Source organism: Cajanus cajan, chromosome 2 (genome assembly GCF_000230855.2).
Source record: "Cajanus cajan strain Asha chromosome 2, NIPB_CcT2T_4, whole genome shotgun sequence".
NCBI lineage: Eukaryota > Viridiplantae > Streptophyta > Magnoliopsida > Fabales > Fabaceae > Cajanus > Cajanus cajan.
In genome coordinates this window covers 2015833-2039007 of record NC_138518.1, presented here as the reverse complement: position 1 = coordinate 2039007, position 23175 = coordinate 2015833, and the positions used below count along the sequence as shown (strand labels likewise).

Sequence of the window (23175 nt, the reverse complement as noted above, 5' to 3'; positions counted from 1 at the left end):
CATGCACGCACGCTTCTTGATTTTGACAACAAAGTTAATGACCAACTAGAAAATTGCATTCGAAAGTAATGAATGAAGAAATTAGAAACGAAAATATACTCAAAATATTATAAATTTCACATTTCTCTTCTCTCTATATAAATAAACATTTGTTGTAAACATCACAATATTCTCACCAGATCCTAAGATAATGGCAAGCATTTCTAGCATTCCATCACACATAAAAGCTTGGGTTTATTCTGAATATGGGAACATAGAAGAGATTCTGAAATTTGATCCTAACGTAGCTATACCAGACATCAAGGAAGATCAGGTGCTCATCAAGGTTGTGGCTGCAGCCCTTAATCCTGTAGATTACAAAAGAGCTTTTGGCTATTTCAAGGACATTGGCTCTCCCTTACCTGTAAGAATATGATTTTATTATTATATTTGTGTCAGAATATATATATATACTTATTTATTTATTGAGAGAGGGAATACTAGTTATGTATGTGCTCATACTCTTAGATGAGATTAATAATTATTTTTGGAGTAGATACTTTGTGTCAATAGAATTTGATACACTTATTCTATATTATAATTCATATTTTATATTAAATTTTAATAATTTAATTGTTAAATTAAAATTTTTTAATATATAGATTAAACTTGTAAAATTTTAAAAAATTTAAAAATTATTTAATATTTCATTTTTTAAAAATATTTTAAATATTAATTTGAATTTATATAATAAAATATTAGGTGGTTTTAAATTTTTTTTTTTGAAAATTTGCAATCTTAATCTATATATAATTTTTTTAATTTAATTATTAAATTATTGAAATTTGATATAAAATATAAGATATTGAGTAGAGTAAAACTTACTTTAGGCAAAAAATCATGTTTGAGATCAAATTTCATCAAATTAACCATGAAATTAAATTTTTTTAATATATAAATCAAGTTTATAAATTTAAAAATTAAAAATAAAAACTATATGATAATACTTTATTTTTTGTTTAGATTTACTTTAGGCAAAAACTCACGTTTGGTTAGACGAATTTTCCATTTTGTTTCATATGATAATTTATATTTTTTGATTATGCATTGTTAAATGTTGTGTTGGGTTTGGAAATTAAGACTGTTCCGGGGTACGACGTTGCTGGTGTGGTGGTGAAAGTGGGAAGTGAAGTGAGGAAATTCAAGGTTGGGGATGAAGTTTATGGTGATGTCAATGAGCATGCATTGAATGGTGCAAAGAGCATTGGAACTTTGGCAGAGTATACTGCTGCAGAAGAGAAAGTATTGGCTCACAAACCCTCCAATTTGAGCTTTATTGAAGCTGCTGCCATTCCTTTAGCCATCATCACTGCATATCAAGGACTTGAAAGAGTGGACTTTTCTGCTGGCAAATCTATTCTTGTTCTAGGTGGCGCTGGAGGAGTTGGAACTTTTATTATTCAGGTTTCATATCTTCTATCTCCATTGCTTCTGTCAAATACTCAAGTGCTACAATTATATGCATAATCTCATTCCTAAAGTCATTAGTACAATTAATTTGACAATTATTGAGAGATGTTCAAATCACATTATATGATCCTCCTATGACCCTTGTGCCACCAGTTTTATTTACACAAGTTCTGTATCATTATTATGTACAATATAATATTTATGAGTTAAATGATTTGTTGTGTACTTGGTTAATGATGTAGCTGGCCAAGCACGTTTTTGGGGCATCTAAGGTTGCAGCAACAGCTAGTACTGCTAAACTGGATTTGTTAAGGAACTTGGGAGCAGACCTTCCTATTGATTACACAAAGCAGAATTTTGAAGAACTGACAGAAAAGTTTGATGTAGTGTACGACACAGTAGGTCAGATATCGAACCTGGGAAATGAATTTTCTTATTTTATTTTATGAAAAAAAGTTATGATAACTTAATGCATTTAAATTGTTAAATTTGTAATAATAGATCAGATTGTGACACGTATATTGTACATGTATCACAATCTAATTTATTTTTATAAATCTAACGATTTAAATGTATTAAGTTACCATAACTTTCATGTTTTAAAGTTAAATAATCTGAATTCATTGAATCTGAAACTAAATTATTTGCTTTACAAGAAGTTAGTTTTTCTATGAATAACACAATATTAATATGTTATTGAACATTAAGACATGGTTGATTCCCAAAACAGGAGAGAGTGAGAAGGCACTGAAAGCTATAAAAGAAGGAGGCAAAGTTGTGGCAATAGTGCCACCTGCAACTGCTCCAGCTATCCTCTTCATACTCACTTCAGATGGTGCTGTGTTGGAGAAACTACAACCTTACTTAGAGAGTGGGAAGGTGAAGCCAGTTTTAGACCCTAAGAGTCCCTTTCCATTTTCTCAGACTGTGGAGGCATTTGCACACTTGAAGACTAATAGAGCTATTGGGAAAGTTGTCATAAACTCCATCCCATAAACACATCAATTTCTGCCTTGAGATCTGCTGTGTATACCTAATATATGAGTGATGATGAATAGAGAACACAGTAATTTGGATGTGTAAGTTGATGATAAAAGTCTATTTTAATATAAGTTTAGAAGGATTTTTAGAATTTTTCTTTCGAAAAATACTCATTATTTTCGATTGAAATTTTTTTAAAAATGTTTCTAACTTATATTTAAGGGACTCTAAATCTTTTAGAATTGCAGTTCTGATAGTTCATAGTTTGGTTGTGTTTTGGTTGCCAAAGAAATAATACATATGGCTGTGGAGGGGCATGACTTCTCTGCTCCATTTGAAGTTTGAACAGAGTATCTTTAAAAAATGTAAGTATATCGATGAAAGGAACCTTTTATATATGTTAAACAAAAACATTGTAACGATGAAAGATACTCCAGGAATCGATGAAAGATACTTCAGGAATGAAAAATAAAAAATAAAAAAAACAAAAACATTGTAAGTTGAAGATAGGCATATTAATTAGGATAAACTTTTTTACAAATATTTTAGAGAAAAAATAAAATAAAATATTTTATAAGTTAAAACTAAATTCTATATATATATATTAAAGATTTTAGGAAATTTAATAGAATAGAACTTCTACAAATTAGTTTAAGCATAAATCAATTTTAATTTATAAAAAAATATATAATTTTATTTGTATTGTTCTCTCCTACAAATTCTTTCAAAAAAAATTTACCCAAACTATATTAAAAGAGGTTAGCACAATTAGCGAGATAGTTTGACACTTAAATTTTGTAACTAATTAAGTAAAGAGATTTGTTCCATAACTCTTAACATTTAACATTTGTTTGTTAATAACATCAACATGTATTGCGTGTTTCTTACTGAAAATGTATAAAATCATACAATTTATAAACGGGATATCTCTTATTATAACTGTTTTTAGTTTCTATTTTTATATAGATTATTTTTTCTTTTATTTTGTAAACTTCTTAAAATTATTTTTTCCTTCGGATAACTTCTCTCTCTTTCTAATTAAAAATTACAATAATTTTTCATAAAAGAAATTATTTTTTGTAATACAGAGGCGCGAAGTACCTTTTTTTTTTACTAATAAATTAATAATAAGAAAAATTCTAAGCGGAAGTTTCTTTCTGAGACAGCTAATTAAACATAAAATTAGTATTAGACTTTATAAATGCAATGAGTAATTAGTTATTTAAAGAAAAAAAGTATGTTAATTAGAGATGATTAATTATTGTTAAATATGATAATAAAGATTAATTTAGTTTTTTGAAGTAAAAAGGAAAATTAATTTTTAACTCTCTAAAGCCACCCCAATCCAACCCAACCCAACCCAAAACAATAGAGTATATTTTATAATTTTATAATTTAATATAAAGTTTGAAAGAATAATACAACCTTATTAAATGGAAAGAATTTGAAATGTTAAGAGTTATGGAACAAATCTCTTTACTTAATTAGTTACAAAATTTAAGTGTCAAACTATCTCGCTAATTGTGCTAACCTCTTTTAATATAGTTTGGGTAAATTTTTTTTGAAAGAATTTGTAGGAGAGAACAATAAAAATAAAATTATATAATTTTTTTATAAACTGTATCTGCACGAGGGTACTCCGATAATTTTGCTACTCCTGTCGGGTCTTCGTCTTCCATGAGGTATCCTAGGGAAAGAGAGGGGTACCTGCAAAAGGCACTCCAATACTTAAGTCAGTCCTCGGTCTCAGAGATATCAATGCTAATCAAATTGGTAATTATCAAAACGTACCTCTCTTTGTCATTGGTCATACTTATTTATACTAACCTTGATGGGCCAGGCCCATATGCACTGCAGGCCCATAAGAGGATTCATTAATGATACGAGAAGTCTTCAATGTGATCGCGAGGAGTTATAGATTCTTCTAAGGTGCTTTCCCTAATATTCATACCATTATCTGGTATACATGCCTCCAGGGTTTCAAGGCTTTTTGATAAATATTAAAAAATGGAGAAATCCTAAAAAGAAATGTTTGCGGATCTTTTCTGCTGCTTTCTCTGATATTGTCGTCTTTCAATTAATGTGAGGCTGCTGCTTTCAATCATACTTGGCCGAGGACTACCATATGTATATAAAACTTTGGCTTTCAAAACTTTTTCACCAAGGAATCTTTTATATGTGAGATTTCTCGCTTTTAAACGTTTGGCCGAAGACCAAAACGGTTTCCTTAATAAGATTCCTTTTAACTAAGAGCTGAGTAGGACCCTTGCCTTTGCTCTTTAAAAGATTCCTCTTAACTCCTTTGACTGAGGACATAAATCAAGTAATTTTTGATTCTTTTTAACTCCTTTGACCGAGGGCATAAATCAAGCAATTTTTGATTCCTTTTAACTCCTTTTAATAATGTATAAAAACAATTTTTAGGAGTTTTTCCTTGGCGAGGAGTCATAATTATTACAAGGGAACTTGGTAAGTTTTTAACCGAGGGGTTGTAAGCTTTTGGCCTTGACAAATTTTGGCCGAAGGGGCTTCAACACCTCGCTTTTGAATCACATCGTTTTCAATAAAATCGAGGACTTTTAATGTGAAGCCTAGCTTTTGCTAAGGTTTTTACGCAGTGGATTTTGACTGCGATGTCATAATATTATAACATTGAAGATTTTGATTAAAAGCCGAGGCCGAGGGGTCTAAAATGCTTAAAGTCGTGTTCAATGGATTATGTCTTCGGTTAATACATATTGATTTGTTTGAAGTTACTCTTGACCGAATGCGTCCTGGTCGAGGTACCATGTGTGTTGGACGTTATACTTCGGCTGAGGTCTTGAGTTGTTTTCCGTACTCGACCGAGTGTGTCTTCGGTCAAGGTTTTGATTCGTTTTTCACTCTCGACCGAGTGTGTCCTCGGTCAAGGTTTTGATTTGTTTTTCACGCTCGATCGAGTGTGTCCTCGGTCTAGGTCTTGAGTTGTTTTTCATACTTGACCGAGTGTGTCCTTGGCCGAGGTCTTGAGCTGTTTTTCAAGCTCGACCGAGTGTGTCCTCGGCCGAGGTCTTGATTTATTTCTTACGGTCGACCGAGTGTGTCCTCGGCCGAGGTCTTGATTCATTTTTCACGCTCGACCGAGTGTGTCCTCGGCCAAGGTCTTGATTCATTTTTCACGCTCGACCGAGTGTGTCCTCGGCCGAGGTTTTGAGTTGTTTTTCACGCTCGGCCGAGTGTGTCCTTGGCCGAGGTCTTGCGTTGTTTTTCACGCTCGACCGAGTGTGTCCTCGGCCAAGGTCTTGATTCATTTTTCACGCTCGACCGAGTGTGTCCTCGGCCGAGGTCTTGAGTTGTTTTTCACGCTCGACCGAGTGTGTCTTCGGCCGAGGTCTTGAGTTGTTTTTCACGCTCGACCGAGTGTGTACTTGGCCGAGGTCTTGAGTTGTTTTTCACGCTCGACCGAGTGTGTCCTCGGTCGAGGTCTTGATTCATTTTTCACGCTCGACCGAGTGTGTCCTCGGCCGAGGTCTTGAGTTTCTTTTCACGCTCGACCGAGTGTGTCCTCGGCCGAGGTCTTGAGTTGTTTTTCACGCTCGACCGAGTGTGTCCTCGGTCGAGGTCTTAAGTTGTTTTTCATGCTCGATCGAGTGTGTCCTCGACTGAGGTCTTGAGTTGTTTTTCACGCTCGACCGAGTGTGTCCTCGGCCGAGGTCTTGAGTTGTTTTTCATGCTCGACCGAGTGTTTCCTCAGCCAAGGTCTTGATTCATTTTTCACGCTCGACCTAGTGTGTCCTCGGCCGAGGTCTTTAGTTGTTTTTCACGCTCGACCGAGTGTGTCCTTGGCCAAGGTCTTGATTCATTTTTCACGCTCGACCGAGTGTGTCCTCGGCCGAGGTCTTGAGTTGTTTTTCACGCTCGACCGAGTGTGTCCTCGGCCGAGGTCTTGAGTTGTTTTTCATGCTCGATCGAGTGTGTCCTCGTCCAAGGTCTTGATTCATTTTTCACGCTCGACCGAGTGTGTCCTCGACTAAGGTCTTGAGTTGTTTTTCATGTTCGACCGAGTGTGTCCTCGACCGAGGTTTTGAGTTGTTTTTCACGCTCGACCGAGTGTGTCCTCGGCCAAGGTCTTGATTCATTTTTCACGCTCGACCGAGTGTGTCCTCGGCCGAGGTCTTGAGTTGTTTTTCACGCTCGACCGAGTGTGTCCTTGGCCGAGGTCTTGAGTCTAGGAGCTCGTTAAACCTGAAAATATTTCTTGTATTATTATTCACTAGGGTATCTCGTTAAAAACATTGCTTAGCAAAAACCCTTTCACGTTCTTTTAGGGATAAAAAGCTAAGCAAGGAAAAAAGTACACCGAATTACAATGTTTTTCAACTGTAATACACTTTCAAATGTGTTGTATTCCATGTTCTTGGCATTAACTTTCCATTTAATTCTTCTAGCTTGTATGCTCGCATGTTTTGATTAATTCTGTATGGTCCATCTCAATTGGCCGAGAGTTTTCCTTCCCTTAGATTCTTTCTTGCTTCTCAATTGGCATAGCCTCGGCTCTAGCTTGATTTCTTGATTCAGTTAATTCCTCCATTTTCATGTATTTTTCAGCCCTTCTCCTCAAGTTATTCATATCCAACGAAGGTTTTTTGCATAAACTATCTACAAAAGGTCCGGGTTTCAACGCTGTGTTCAACCTATCCATTGCGACAGCTAGGTTCAGGTTTTTTATCTCCATTGCGATTTTGTTAAAACGATCCATAAATGACCTTAAGGATTCCTTCTTTTCCTGTCTGATGTTGGCCAACGCCAATGATGTCAGTTGGTAAGGTCTACTTGTAGCAAATTGTACTGTAAATAAAGATGTTAGTTCTTCAAATGAATTTATGGAGCTGGGGGAAAGCTTAATGAACCAACTCAATGCTCGTCCTTTTAGTGAAGTGGGGAAGAAGCGACATAAAGCAGCGTCTTCTGTTGTCAGCAAGGTAACGTGTGTGAGATATGCATTCAAGTGGTCGTCGGGATCTGAGGATCCATCGTACTTCTCTATAGGAAGGTTTCTCCAACTATCAGATATGGTTGTCTCCATAATGTTTTGAGTGAAAGGGTGCTTGTATGAGCCGGGTGTTATTGTTACCCGAGGGGAAGGTTTCCCGGGGATGGCTGACAGTTGCATGGGAGGGGCACGCGTTCGTGGAGTTGTCGATGCATGATGTGAGGATGCCTCATTGTTGGGATACTCAGTCGTAGGGTTCCAAGTTCTGTTCAAGCTTCTCAATCGGCATTTTCTCTCCTGAGTGCTTCAAGCTCCTGAGCATCTTTTTCTCGGGCTTGCTTGACAGCTGCTATTTCTTCACGAAGCATATTCACAGCATCTGAGAGATCAGTTTGATCTTCCACAGCAACCGGCCTCGAGTCCTGTTCGGGTTGAACCAAGTGGTTGTTGTTCCTAGTAGTGACCATCTTCTACAAAATCTTCTTCCTGCAAAAGAAATAAGCAATGCGGGCCTTCAAAACGGGCCCCACGGTAGGCGCCAAAATGTACCTGCACGAGGGTACTCCGATAATTTTGCTACTCCTGCCGGGTCTTCGTCTTCCATGATGTATCCTAGGGAAAGAGAGGGGTACCTGCAAAAGGCACTCCAATGCTTAAGTCAGTCCTCGGTCTCAGAGATATCAATGCTAATCAAATTGGTAATTATCAAAACGTACCTCTCTTTGTCACTGGTCATACTTATTTATACTAACCTTGATGGGCCAGGCCCATATGCAGGCCCATAAGAGGATCCATTAATGATACGAGAAGTCTTCAATGTGATCGCGAGGAGTTATACATTCTTCTAAGGTGTTTTCCCTAATATTCATACCATTATCCAGTATATAAACTAAAATTGATTTATGCTTAAACTAATTTGTAGAATATATACTTTTATTTAGCCTAAATTGCTCCAACAATTATTCTTTTATTTTTCCCCTTTTTTTTAATTGTGTGCTTTATAAATTGTTTTATGAACAATAATAATTAAAAGTAAAAATTTAACAAACATATTTAAATTTAAAATCACTTGTAATAAATTATTATATACGAGTCTATTTTATTACAAATTTAATATATATATATATAATTTTTATTATATATATATATATATGTATTTATATGATAATTTTCATAATTATTTAAAATAAATCATTTCAAATTTTAATAAATATCTATAAATTAAATCTATATTTATTCATACCATTCAAAAAATATATGAAAAATTATTTTCATATTAGGCTAAATTATATATATTTTTTATTTTATTTTATTTTTAAAATTTTTATTCTTTTATCTTTTAAAATGATCATTTTGATCATTTATCTTATAAATTTATGCAAATTTAGTCATTTTGAACCCTTTTTTACTATCTCAAGACTTGAAACTTGTTTCATAAGATTTATTTACATAAAAATTATTATACGCAATTGAAGTTCAAATCAAATATGTTATAAACATGATGAAAATTGAAATTTTAAAAAAATCTAATTTCATATTATGTTTATAACCCTTTTAGATTTTAACATCAATTTCATTTTATTATGTTTATATAGGTAAATCTAATGCTATAAGTTTTATTTTTGATTCAATAAAAGATTGATTCAAAATCAAGCAAAATTGAAAATAATTATTATTTTAAATGAGTCAAATTGATTTAAATATAAAAAAATAAAGAACCGAAATAAAAATTTTAATAGATAAATGATCAAAATAAATCTAAAAATAAAATAAAAGATCAAGATAATAATTTGGCCTAAAATATATGTGAGAGTACCTAAATTAAAAAATAAAATAGACTTATACATGTACACAATAATTTATTTATTAATTTTATCCTTAATTATTAATTAAAATTAAATAATGTTAAAAAAGTGTCTAACAAAAGCATACATAGCATAAATCACTTTAAAAATGAATTTGAACATAAATATATATATTTTTTATTTTTGATAAGCAAAATAGAATTAACAAGAGTACAAAGGGTACTCTAACCTATATATACATAGTATTTTACATAAATAAATTAAGAAAATTAATCCAATCCACGTCAACCCAAAAGCTCACAAAAAGAATGACTTAATTAACTAATATTCAACAAACTTCTCGTATCCCAGAAAGCTAACAGCCAATGTGCAATATTAAGAAAGGCAGGCACTAGGAGAATTGGACCAAGAAAAAAAATTATGCTTGAAAGAAAGGAATCTAGCCCTTAACCATCTCCATGAGCGTAATTGTACCAGATTTAGCATTTCAGAAACAAGAATTATTTTAGAGCTGAATATGAGATCATTTCTTGCCAGCCAGATGGTCCAAATAACAGATAACCAGATAAGAATCCAACAATTTTGATACTTCACAGAACAATAACGAAGCCCATAAAATTGTTCCAAGTTTTGCACACAACAATTATGCATAACAGAATTTAATCCTAACCAATTGAAGCACGCCATCCAGAGCTGAAAAGAGACGTAACACTCAAAAAACAAGTGAGAAGTAGTTTCTTCCTTATTCCTACACAAACCACATTCCAACTGTGTTGCTTGCAGAACACCTCTTCTAAACAAATTATCTTTAGTTGGGATTATATTCAAAATCACCCTCCAAGCAAAAGCTGAAACTTTTGTTGGAGCAACGCTAGTCCATATCCACCGAAATATGACATTAGATGCAAATATTATGTCATTCCTCAAGACCTTATAAGCCGAGCTAACTGTATACACCCTTTCTGGTGCAGCTATCCAAGACCATTTATCTTCATCAGAAACAATAAATTTCGTACCATTGATAAAATTAACAAGAGTATTCAGGAGTTGCTGCTCCCAGACCAATAATCTTCTTCTCCAGCTCCACTTCCATTTAGCCACACCCCCCTCCCATTCAGACATTTCATCAATAGAAGCATTTTTATTAATTGCTATTTGATATAATCGACTAAACCTATGAGCTAGAATTCCATGACCCACCCATTTATCCAACCAAAATTTAGTGTCTACCCCGTTTCCAATGACTTTACAACAATTACTGGACATCCACTCATTACTCACCAAATCCGCTTCTTCAATTCTATTTAAATCTACCCACCACCTTGAACCCTTTGCACCACTCCCATTTGGCAAATGTGAAGCGATGTCGTATAATGATCTAGTAACTCTCACCCAAAGACTATTTTTTTCCACTAACATTCTCCAATGCCATTTTCCCAAAAAGTGCTAAATTAAAGGCCGACAAATCTTTAATCCCGAACCCACCATGGATTTTGTCTCTACACACAACATCCCAAGCTACCCAATTTATTTTTCTGTTATCTTGATCCGCACCCCATAAAAAAGATTTAAACAAAGACTCAATGGAAGAGATGATACCTTTGGGAGCCTTGAAGAAGGAAAGAAAATATATCGGGATGGAGTGTAAGACAGACTTTAGGAGAGCAATTCTACCACCAAAGGATAGAGTTGTACACTTCCATCAAGAGAGACGTTTTTTAACCTTTTCAATGACTGGATGCCAAGTAGAAATCATCCTATGATTTGCCCCAATAGGTAACCCAAGGTAGGAGAAAGGAGTGGAACCTACCCGACAATGTAAAATAGAAGTCATTATTTGCAACTATTGTGACTCTACATTATACCCCATGAGCATGCTTTTGGAAAAGTTAACCTTCAGCCCTGATGCAAGTTCAAACAACCTTAAAATTGATTTAATGGTCCATATATTTGAATAAGAAGCATGCCCCATAATGAGAGTATCATCAGCATATTGCAAAATATCAACCGGTACTTTGTCCTTACCCACTAAACACCCTTTGAACCTTTCTAACTAGCTGACTTTATTGAACAACATGAATAAGCCTTCTGCTACAATCAAAAACAAGAAAGGAGTCAATGGATCTCCTTGACGCAACCCCTTCGATATAACGAATTCTTCTGTTGGGCTACCATTTACTAATACAAACATTCTAGATGTTTTTAGGCATTCTGCAATCCAGGTACACCATATAGTAGGAAATCCCATCTTACACATCACAAATTGTAGACAGGACCAACTCACAGAGTCGTAGGCCTTTTCGAAATCAACCTTGAACATAAATATTAATTAATACAATATTTAATGCTAATGTAATAATATTTATGTATCGAATTTCTTCTAAATCTTTTGGTTTTGAAATATATATATATATATATATATATATATATGTATACATAATATTTTTAATTATTACTTATTTAATAATATGTTTTTATATATACAAATTCTGATGAAAGGCATAAATTTAAGAAATTTGTTTCTTATAATTAAATTCAATTAATATATAAAATTTAATATAAACATATAATATTATTTAAATAAAAATATTTATTTTTATGTATTTATAAAGTACTACATTGATAATTAAAAGTGCTTCATTAATATGGAAATAAATATTATTAGTTTGAGCCATTCATATTACATTAATTTAAAACTACACATTACCAAACAAAAAAAATTAATACTACACTTTGCGTGTATTTTTTTAAAATTATATATTTTGATGTTTATATTTAATATAATGAAGAGGGATCAAATTAAATTAGTGTAATTTTTATAATTATTATGCTATTCAATAATTTGATATTAAAAATAAGACAATATAAAATTATAATTCAAAAGTTGGATCAACAATTTTTTTTATATAATTTTTTAGAACAATATAATATTAAAAAGGTTTATTTAAACTATAGAGTCTGAGTGTTAAGACTAGGGAGCATCAACTTAATAGATAATGAGTAAGTAATACAAGTGAGCTTGATACCACAACATAACTTAAAATCTCAAGGTATTAGGTAAATAGATCTTTCTCACTTATATACTGTTCAACATGTCTAATTCTAACTAATGTGAGACTTCACTATAAACTTGAACTCCAACAAAAATAATAAGTGTAGGGATAAAAAGGTCTATTTAAACCATAAAATTATTATTTTAAATATTTATTATTAAATGTAATTAAATTAAAATTTAGGAAGATGATTAGTTATATTTTTAATTAAACATATCATGTTTTAAATATTAAGCCTTATATGGTAAATTTTAATTTGATTATCAAGGGGTTAGAAATTGAATCCTAAGTCTTCTAAATGTAAAAAACTCAAGTTGAAAGGAAATATATATGTCAAACTCTTGTGCAAGATTGTCTCATATTTGACGAAAAATATTCTTTAATAATAAAAAAATATAGTATATTTTAATTTATACTTCCTTCAAGTATTAATGGTGATAAAATACTTATATAAGACGTATAAATTAAATTCAAAAGGAATGTAAATATAATAAATGTGAACAAAAGGAAATATTTAAATTTGAATGTTCATTTTAGTTATCACAGACATTATATTAACATATATACTTGTTATTTATGTGTTAATCTACATTGATATATAATGAGAATTTTTTTTAGTAATTACTTTACTCTTTATATTTGATATATTATTATATTTTTTTATTATTAAAAATTAATATTTTTATCAAACCTAAAACTTAAACGACTCAAGAAACAATACCAGTTAAATCAACATAATTTTATTATTTAATCTTATTTTTTTTAATTTTTTAATAGAGTCACAAAGTGTCTTAACGTTTCTAGTAATTTATAATTTTAAAATATATAATTCATTGCAAGAATTAAAATTTATTTTGAATTTGTTGAATTTGTGTGATTTTTATTAAATATATATAAATATATATTATTTTCAAATTATATTTTTAATGATTTTGAACATATTAATTATAATTAGTTAATCTTACATATTATTTATCAATAATTTCAAAATTGGATGGTTTATTGAACTAATCTAGAAACTGATCCAAAGTTCAATAATTTAATTGTGAGTTTGAGACTAAATTATATGATCAAATCGATATTAAAGAGATAATAATAATTTTTAATATTAAATAAATATAATATCGTATTTTATAATGCTAAAAATAAAAAAAATGTTATTTATAGATTCTTAATATTTAATATATATGTAAAATTTTAAACCAAATATAATATAATATTTAAGTTTAAATTTTAATAAAAATATAATAATTTTAATAGCAAAGTTATAGCTAAAATAGAAAGTATCAAATTAAATAACAAAATTTATAAAAATAAAGATATTTTTTAAGGAAAAAATAAAGATATTATAAATTATAAATTAATATAAATGATTAAATTATATTTATAAGATAACTATTAAAAATAAGTTATTTTAATTTATATTTTTTAAAAAATATTTTAAATTAAAATTTAAAAAATAAAAATATGTTTTATTTAATGTGTTCATTTTTTTTTTCCAATTTTATCTAGTTTTAGATCAATTCTAGTGATTTTTCATCCATTCGTTACAAAATGGTTTTTTAAGTCAATAAAATTCGTTAAAGGCAGATTTTCGATTAAACTAATCTAACCAATCACTTTGATTTGGCTTTCAAAATCATATTATTTATTGTAACAAAATCCAAACTCAAATTTGAAACTATCATAAATATTTGTAAGGTAGAATTCGTTTACTTCAAGAATAAGTTTACATAGACTTATCCCGTTTAATAACTCATATGTTTTATATCAAATTTCAACGATTTAATCGTTGAATTTAAAGTTCTTAATGCAAAGATCAAATCTGAAAATTTTTAAAAAATCATTTAATACTTCGTTTCATTAATTCAAATCAATGTATAAAAATGATTTTATGATTAACATATATATATATATCAAAAATATACTAAAATATCAACATTTTGATTACCTTCAAATTATTATTCAATTTTAACAAAATTTGATGTACATATATAAGGTAATATAAAATTATAATTTAATAATTGGATCAATAAAATCACATTTAATTAAATTATTGAATGATATATATACTAATTGGTAAAAATTATACCAATATAGTTTGAACCATTTTCAAATATATATACCTTCCTCATATATATATATATATATATATATATATATATATATATGTGTGCGTGCGCGTGTGTATCTGTACACTATATATATATATGTGTGTATGTGTACACTTGTATGCTTATGGGATGGGATGTATGACTATTTTTCCAATGGCTCTCTTAGTCTTCAAGTGTGCAAATGCTTCCACAGTTTTAGAAAACGGAAAGGGACCCTTTGGATCCAATATTGCTTTCATCTTCCCACTTTCTAAGTAGGGCTGTAGTTTCTCCAACGAAGCTCCATCTGAAATGAGAGAGTACATTATGGCTGGTGGAGTTGCAGGTGGTTCTATTGTCACAACTTTGCCCCCTTCTTTAACACCCTTCAATGCTTTGTCACTCTCTCCTGTTTTTAGACTCTACCATGTTTTAGTTTTCAATATCAATAACATTTTAAGAGAAATACAAAGAATTATTATATGTTCCAAAATTTATCAGAAAATATAAAATTTATCTCCTATATATAATTAATAAATCTTTATCATAATTTTATATTTTTAATAAATTTTAACAAATAATTAGAAGATATATTAGAGAGTATAATTATCATTCTATATAATTTGGTATTTTTGGTCTCATTCCTTCCCATATGCAATATATTAGCCAAAAACTCACATAGATATTGATCACAACTATAAGTAAAATTTCAATTAATATGAACTTATTTAATATTATTATTTTCAAAATATCCTTTATGTAATACAAGTTTTATTTCCAATGATTCATTTTAATTTTTTCTTGATATCTAATGAAGGTAGTTCAGGAAAAAATGATGATAATTATATCTGTAAATCAGTTTTTTCTTTTTCTATTTTTACTTATTAATGATACTAAAGTATTGTGTTATACATGATCAAACCAATTTATGTAGTCACACTCTACTACAGATTAATTATTGACAGTGAGTTTTAAGATATTGCTCTGACCATCTACATGAAAAAAAAAATTCATGTAAATTAAAGCAAATAATTATGTTCAGTTTCAACATCTGACCTACAGCATCGTACACTACATCAAACTTTTCTGGAAGTTCTTCAAAGTTCTCCTTTGTATAATCAATAGGAAAGTCTGCTCCCAAGCTCCTCAACAAATCCAGTTTCGGAGTACTAGCAGTAGCTGCAACCTTAGATGCCCCAAAAAGGTGCTTGGCCAGCTACATCATATCAAACAAATACACGTGCACAGCAAATCATTTAATTTATAAATATTATACATGAAAATATGCTGCAAACTTTGTGTGAATACAAGCGGGGAATTGAATAAGGTTATTCATTAATATATATATATATATAAATAAGAGTCTTCATATAGTTGTATTTTAGGTCAATAATTGATCAATAAGTTTGATCATATAAAGGAAAAGTGATAAAGAGATTGGTAACAAGGTACAAAAATATCTTAGATACTTCATTCTCTACATTTTGACTCTTTTAAACACACTTTCTATTTATCAAAATTTATTAAAAACCACACAATTTTGTATAAGTTTCACTTCCTATTTAATGAACATCTTTCATAATTTTATAATTCTTAACTAATAAAAATTGTACTTAAATTTAAATTTACGAACATATAATAGAATTTCTTTTCAATAAGAATGTCTATTACTCTATTTATTGACATCACTTGGCAAACTAATGGAGATGGAAGATGTGAAACCTGAATAACAAGGGTACCAACTCCACCAGCACCTCCTAGAACAAGTACAGATTGACCAGCAGAAAGTTCAACTATTTCAAGTGCTTGATAAGCAGTGAGTATGGCTAAAGGAAGGCCAGCAGCTTCAATAAAGCTCAAGTTGGAGGGTTTGTGAGCCAATAGTTTCTCTTCAGCCACAGTATACTCTGCCAAAGACCCAATGGACCTTAGTTTATTCACACCATCATGATCAACGATATCACCATAAACTTCATCCCCAACCTTGAATTTTCTCACTTGAATTCCCACTCTCACCACCACGCCAGCAACATCATACCCTGGTACAGTCTTAATTTCCAGCACAACATTATATTTCTATTAGTGTTATTTTTGGATCAGAATTATATTTTTATTTTTACCTCAATAATACACGAATATATTTAATGAAAACATTTATTATGAAAATCAATAACAATAAACTTCAATTTTATTAGACAATAGTACTATATAAGTTTATCAGTTTTATCCATAAAAATTGGAAACTAATTATAATTCCACACTACAAAAATATATATTAATAAGATCATAGTCTTACAGGTAAGGGAGAGTCAGTGTTCTTGAAATACCCCTGAGCTCTCTTACAATCTACAGGATTAAGGGCTGCAGCCACAACCTTGATGAGCACTTGATCTTCATTGATATCTGGTATAGGTATGTTAGTATCAAATTTGAGAATCTCTACTATGTTCCCGTATTCAGAATAGGCCCAAGCTTTCATGTGTGTTGGAACGCTAGAAATGCTTGCCATTATCTTATTGACTGTAGGGAAAAGAACAAGAGAAAGTGAGAGTTCTTCCTAGTTGTAGTTGAAATCAGTAGTGTAGGTGTGGATAATATAATGATGCACCAGAGTAAATACTAATAAAAAAAAGTAAAAAGAGTTATAGATAGTGAGTGTTTGGTTCTCCATTATTATGCTTATTTAGATAAAATTTCACATCAGGTCTAGGAAAATGCAGAAACTACTTCACATCCAATCTTTACGACACATAATCAAACGTGGGGATAATAAACCTTCATCTTTATTTTTCTATTATTTATCTATAACAATCTGTCAAAGAGGTATCCATTTTTATAAAGTCAATTATACTCCTATTTTATATATAATTTTTAATATATTAATATATATGTTAAGGATAAAATCGAAAATTAAAAGACATGTATACATAAAAGTAAAATTGCTCTTTTTACTGCAAAAAGAAGTTAAAAAAAAAAAAAAAAAACTGCTCATTTATTTTAAAACAACTACTCTCTCTCTCTTTGTTTTTTAGTGAGATACATAGTTGTTTTTTTTTTTTTGGCAGTATTATAAAAAGTAGGTGTGTGATTATTATAGTTATATATATGTGTAAGAAAAAAAGTTTTAGAAAAAAAGTATGACTATCAGGCACCTTCCATTCCTCAGTTGGATTTCTAAAATATCTGGAGAACTACCTTTCCGGGTTTTCCAACTATCTTATGCTATTTTGACTTTTTTGTTATTGGTCCTTCAATTTTCAGCGTTCATCCCGATATTATTGGCAAGGTTCACAATGTTACGTCCGCGCTCTCCATCGATCACCATCCTTGGACCCGTTGTCGCTCCATAAATATTAGGAACAAGTTCTTATAATTTATCAGGAGTGATATAATTTTTTTTTATTCAAATAAGTGATTTCAATTAAAAAGTTATAAATAATGTTATTATGTACCGTTACTATTTTTTTTAATATTTTAATTTAAGTTATTTATTTTAGTAAAAGTTATTATTAGTAATAATGTGATCATGTATTGTTACTGCCTTTTATAATTGTTTTAATTTAAGTTACTTATTTTAATGAGAATTATTATTAGGATTTTAAATGTTCACATGCACACGAATATATAGCGTATGATTAGATATTAATTAACCTTAACACACAATTTAGTAGCTATATTGAAAGGATTTGGTTGAGGAGTAAAATCGAACACTCTTCTATTTGTGATCAAGGGCTATGAATAATTGAGAAACATTGGTAAAGGTAATTGAGTAGTTAATAGATCTATTATAAAGGTCCAAGTTCACTAAGGTTAATATAAATAATGACATTTTTAAGAGAAAAAGGTACTTTGACATTTATTACAATATTAATTGGATTGATTTATTTAAGATCAAGAACTAATTTGAGGTTTTGAAATATTTTTTTTAGGTATAATCATTTTTTCCTCTCGATCAAGTATGACCAATGACTACTCATCTCATTATCAAAAGTATATAAATATATTATATTTTAGACTTTTCGAGTAAGTGTAACCTAAAACTAGGATGAAGCTATGAACGAAGACTATGAGGATAAAGACTTTGTTGGACGAGAACTTAAAGTGATAGAATTATCTATATATCATTGTGAAGGTACTATAATAATAAAAAATAAGTAAAAAATGAAGCTAAAAAAAAATATAAAAGGAAGAAATAAGTGAGTGAAATGATTAAAAAATAGAGTATAAATAAAAGTGTTTGATTTAAAAGAAATGTTTATAGTGGATTAAGATTTTGAAATGGCCACAAACTTGAGATGGTCGGCAAGCGTAAATAATAATAACCTAAAATAGAGCAACTTTGGCGCAAGCCATTCAAGATTTCACAACTCGGACAAAGATATCAATCATTTCATATTTATGTTATTTTTTATGCATATTTATTTAGTGGGGTGTCTCTAACCTCATTTAATTGCTTAGCCTATGATTATTTTTATCCATAATAATTATTAAAGTGTTCATATTTTATATTGTTTAATTATTTTATATTGATTTTTATTTTGTATTTATATCATTGGTACTCTTAATATATTCTCTTTACGTAAATATATTTATTATATTTTATAATCTATAATATAGTTGCGATATCTTGAACTTGTTTTGTTGTTATTTCTTCATGTATTTATGAAGATAAATATTGTTTTATGGCCATAGAAGATAAAGTTTGAATTATTTATAGCTAGAGGTTTGACCTTGGGGATTTAAATGAGTAAGCATTTATGGTAAAATATTTTGTTTGATATTTGATTGATATTACAATAATGCTCATTTATCCTGATTAGTCACTATTAAAATGATTCAAATTTTATTATTTAATTAATTTTTATGTTTATTATAGATAGTCTTGTTCTTTATTTAATTAAGTATATTTATTTAATAAGTGTTCTCACTCCTTATTTCATTTTGTGAAAAATTTAATATATCATAAAATAGATGGATCTACTGGTCATACCAGGTCTTTTTACAGTAGTTATCACTGCCGTTTTCCCCGGGGGTAATTGAAGTGTAGACGCTATCTCCAACTCAGTCACTTTCCAAGGCATAGGGCTGTCTTCGTTCGTTTTCTTTCCCAATCAAGACAATCCCACTAATATAGATGCACCTATTATAGTGATTTTCTTTTTACCACCAGCAAATCATGCAAATCCTATTGTAAACTTATTTCCACCACCAATGTAAAAACTATCGTTGTAGTAGTAAAAAAAATAATATGTAAGGCATGTACTCTCAATAATAGTAGAATAATATGTAATGCAAATATTGAAAATAATAATGTAATATATGAGTAGTTTATAATTACTTATACTATTGCAAATATTTTAAGGTTATTATAAGTCGATTATATAAGTTTGGAAATTTTCTTTTATTATTTATTTGTGTACTCAATCTAGGAATAAATATATATATATATATATATATATATATATATATAATCCGTAAATATATAAATGTATAAAATTGGGGTTAATATTTACAATTTTAAAAAAAAATCCGCTACAATCAATGCACGGATAAAAAACCCAGCTCAGAATCTTATCTGTTGATTTCAACTTGATTTCAATGTTATCTCTACGTAACTAAAGGTACAAATGGAAGTGAAACTAAACGAATTGATATTAATTTACCATTACATAGCAACTATGTAATCATTACCTTGAATGCTATAAATAGGTCTCAATTGTGGTAAATTTGGAGACACAAACTGACGAAAGTAGAAAAAAAAGAGAGAAGTAAGAGAAGAGAGAAAGAAGAGAAGAGAGAAAGAAGAGAAGAGAGAAAGAAGAGAAGAGAGAAAGAGAGAAAGAGAGCGAAGTAAGAAATTTTTTTACTCAACTACTTATTGATAAGTCTACATTCCAAGGTAAGGGGGAGGAGAACCTTATCTCTTTAAAATTTTATATACTATTATGTATATTTATTTGTTATTTTTTATGCATATTTATTTAGTGGGGTGTCCCTAACCTCATTTAATTGCTTAACCTATGATTATTTTTTTCCATAATAATTATTAAAGTGTTCATATTTTATATTGTTTAATTATTTTATAATGATTTTCATTTTGTATTTATATCATTGGTACTCTTAATATATTCTCTTTACGTAAATATATTTATTATATTTTATAATCATCTATAATATAGTTGCGATATCTTGGACTTGTTTTGATGCTATTTCTTCATGTATTTATGAAGATAAATATTGTTCTATGGGCATAGAATATAAAGTTTGAATTATTTATAGTTGGAGGTTTGACATTGGGGATTTAAATGAGTAAGCTTTTATGGTAAAATATTATATTTGATATTTGATTGATATTACAATAATGCTCATTTATCCTGACTAGTCACTATTAAAATGATTCAAATTTTATTATTTAATTTTTATGTTTATTATAGATAATCTTGTTCTTTATTTAATTAAGTATATTTATTTAATAAGTGTTCTCACTCCTTATTTCTTTTTGTGAAAAATTTAATATATCATAAAATAGATGGATCTACTAGCCATACCAGGTCTTTTTACAGTAGTTATCAGTGTCGTTTTCCCCGGGGTAATTGGAGTGTAGACGCTATCTCCAACTCAGTCACTTTCCAAGGCATAGGGCTGTCTTCGTTCGTTTTCTTTCCCAATCAAGAAAATCCCACTAATATAGATGTGTTATGAATAATAATTAGTGGCTTAATTAGTGGATGCCAATATTCATTATCAATCACTACCATTTATATGTCCGTTATGTATTATTCCCTTTATTGTGTAATTGTTCAGTTACCACATGTACTTATAAATTGGTTACTCCTCTCCCAAAGATAATTCATCAGGCAAAATCTTTTCTCTATCTCATACTGTCTTATTTCTTCTCTCTACTTTTCTTCCTTTTATAACACGTTATCAGCACGATAGTCTTTTATCTATTGGTGTTGCAACTACAAGACAAAGCTGTGAAGAATTTTCTTGAAGAAAGTCATATTTTTCAAGACAAATATTTTAAGGTTAGTTATTCACCTTTCATAATAAGAACTTTATCAAATATTTATATTATTTGCATTATTATGAATCAAAGTAGTCTTGAAGACATTATAGTAGTCCTGCAGACACTATGAAATAAAGAAATTCTTCATACATTTTTGAAATGTCTAGAAGACATTATCAAAGTAGAATGTTCAAACTCTATTATTTTTTTTTTCACCAGAAGTGAGAAAAATCTATGTTTTATTGATGCGATACATTCTACATATTACATACATTTATTTTGCCTAATATATATGGAATGATGAATATATTTATTCTGCCTAATAATAATATTATTATGACACATATTTTCTGTTCATGTTATCAATTTAAATATTCTGTAATAAATTTTTTTATGTCATATCAATATATATATATATATATATATATATATATATATATATATTTACTATATATTCTATTTATTTTGTGCGATAATATATATTAAATTAGAGACGATTTGATTTCCATAATTAAAGCAATATTAATTTATAAATTTATGGCTATTTATGATTCCTTTATTTATTATTATTTTTTCCCCCTAATTTTGTCTCTCTTTTATGATAGTATTGAACATGTCAAATATTGCAAAACTCGAATTTGTTGCTCTTGACATTACGGGAAAGAATTATTTATCTTGGATATTAGATGCTGAAATACATTTAGATGCAATGGGTCTTGGAGACTCTATTAAAGAAGAAAACAAAGCATCTAACCAAGATAAGGCTAAAGCTATGATTTTTCTTCGTCATCACCTTCATGAAGGGTTAAAAGCTGAATATCTTACCATAAAAGACCCACTTGTTCTTTGGAATAATTTAAAAGAAAGATATGACCACCAAAAAACTGTGATTCTCCCAAAAGCTCGTTATGATTGGATGCATTTACGGTTACAAGATTTTAAATCTGTAAGTGAATATAATTCTGCAATATTTAGAATTACTTCTAAATTGAAATTGTGTGGAGAAAAAATTACTGATGAATATATGTTAGAAAAAACATTCTCCACTTTTCATGCATCGAATGTGCTCCTGCAGCAGCAATATCGAGAAAAGGGTTTAAGAAATATGTTAAATTAATTTCCTGCCTCCTTGTGGCTGAGCAAAATAATGAGCTTTTATTAAAAAATCATGAGGCTCGACCAACTGGCTCTGCTCCATTCCCAGAATTGCAACCCATGATAAAGAAACTAGTGGTCAAGGCTATGGTCACAACCGTGGAATTAATCGTGGCCGTGGTCATGGTCGTGGTAATAAAGGCTGTCGTGGTCATGATTATGAGGTAAAAAACAATTTTTCACACTAGAAGTGGAAAAATAATGGGAAAAATAAAAAGGAAATGGATGGACATGGTAACAAACATGAGGAAAACAAATGTTATCATTGTGGTGCCAAGGGTCACTTGTCACGTACTTGTCGCACACCAAAGCATCTTGTTGAACTTTACCAAGAATTAATTAATAAGAAGAAAAAGATAGAGACACATTTTGCTCAAGAAGACGGTGATTCAGATTTTGGTCATATGGATCACTAGTACAAAAGACCCCTTTTATGTCGGGTATTTGAAGCCTTTTACGTCGGAAAAGCATCAGACGTTACGGGAGACGTAAATTTACGTCACCTGTCAAAGATGACGTAAATTTACGTCGGGGATTTCGCTAGCCCAACGTCAAAAGTGGCCTAAAAACATGCCAGAACTTACGTCGGACAAGGCTATATCCGACGTAAATTTACGTCGGCCAATGCAAGGCCCGACGTAAATTTACGTCGGACATA

General features: G+C 30.0%; 3 protein-coding genes across 3 annotated transcripts; 1 reads left to right on the top strand and 2 right to left on the bottom strand.

Annotated features, from left to right (window-relative positions):
* Window positions 1-103: 103 nt before the first annotated feature.
* LOC109788825 (2-methylene-furan-3-one reductase) lies at window positions 104-2776 on the top strand. The gene is made up of 4 exons (XM_020347655.3): window positions 104-403; window positions 1120-1443; window positions 1692-1851; window positions 2180-2776. Exons 1-4 carry the CDS (start codon window positions 191-193, stop codon window positions 2443-2445), a joined length of 963 nt encoding a protein of 320 aa, XP_020203244.2. The 5' UTR covers window positions 104-190; the 3' UTR covers window positions 2446-2776.
* Window positions 2777-6925: 4149 nt separating this feature from the next.
* On the bottom strand, window positions 6926-7582 carry LOC145954064 (uncharacterized). The gene has a single exon (XM_083067742.1). It carries the CDS (start codon window positions 7580-7582, stop codon window positions 6926-6928), a length of 657 nt encoding a protein of 218 aa, XP_082923868.1.
* A 6821-nt stretch (window positions 7583-14403) lies between these two features.
* Window positions 14404-17325, bottom strand: LOC109788830 (2-methylene-furan-3-one reductase). Its single transcript, XM_029269334.2, has 4 exons — window positions 16650-17325; window positions 16076-16402; window positions 15410-15569; window positions 14404-14762 (listed from the first exon to the last, which is right to left on the bottom strand). Exons 1-4 carry the CDS (start codon window positions 16860-16862, stop codon window positions 14497-14499), a joined length of 966 nt encoding a protein of 321 aa, XP_029125167.1. The 5' UTR covers window positions 16863-17325; the 3' UTR covers window positions 14404-14496.
* Between the last annotated feature and the right edge of the window lie 5850 nt (window positions 17326-23175).

Bases quoted from the DNA above. Each gene is read 5' to 3' on its own strand.
- LOC109788825 (XM_020347655.3), top strand. From the start codon at position 191: ATGGCAAGCATTTCTAGCATTCCATCACACATAAAAGCTTGGGTTTAT. The intron at 1,444-1,691 runs GTTTCATATCTT...TTAATGATGTAG, and splicing joins TTGGAACTTTTATTATTCAG to CTGGCCAAGCACGTTTTTGG. The intron at 1,852-2,179 runs GTCAGATATCGA...TTCCCAAAACAG, and splicing joins TGTAGTGTACGACACAGTAG to GAGAGAGTGAGAAGGCACTG.
- LOC145954064 (XM_083067742.1), bottom strand. From the start codon at position 7,582: ATGCAACTGTCAGCCATCCCCGGGAAACCTTCCCCTCGGGTAACAATA.
- LOC109788830 (XM_029269334.2), bottom strand. From the start codon at position 16,862: ATGGCAAGCATTTCTAGCGTTCCAACACACATGAAAGCTTGGGCCTAT. The intron at 16,403-16,649 runs GTAAGACTATGA...CTGGAAATTAAG, and splicing joins ACACTGACTCTCCCTTACCT to ACTGTACCAGGGTATGATGT. The intron at 14,763-15,409 runs GTCAGATGTTGA...GTCTAAAAACAG, and splicing joins TGTAGTGTACGATGCTGTAG to GAGAGAGTGACAAAGCATTG.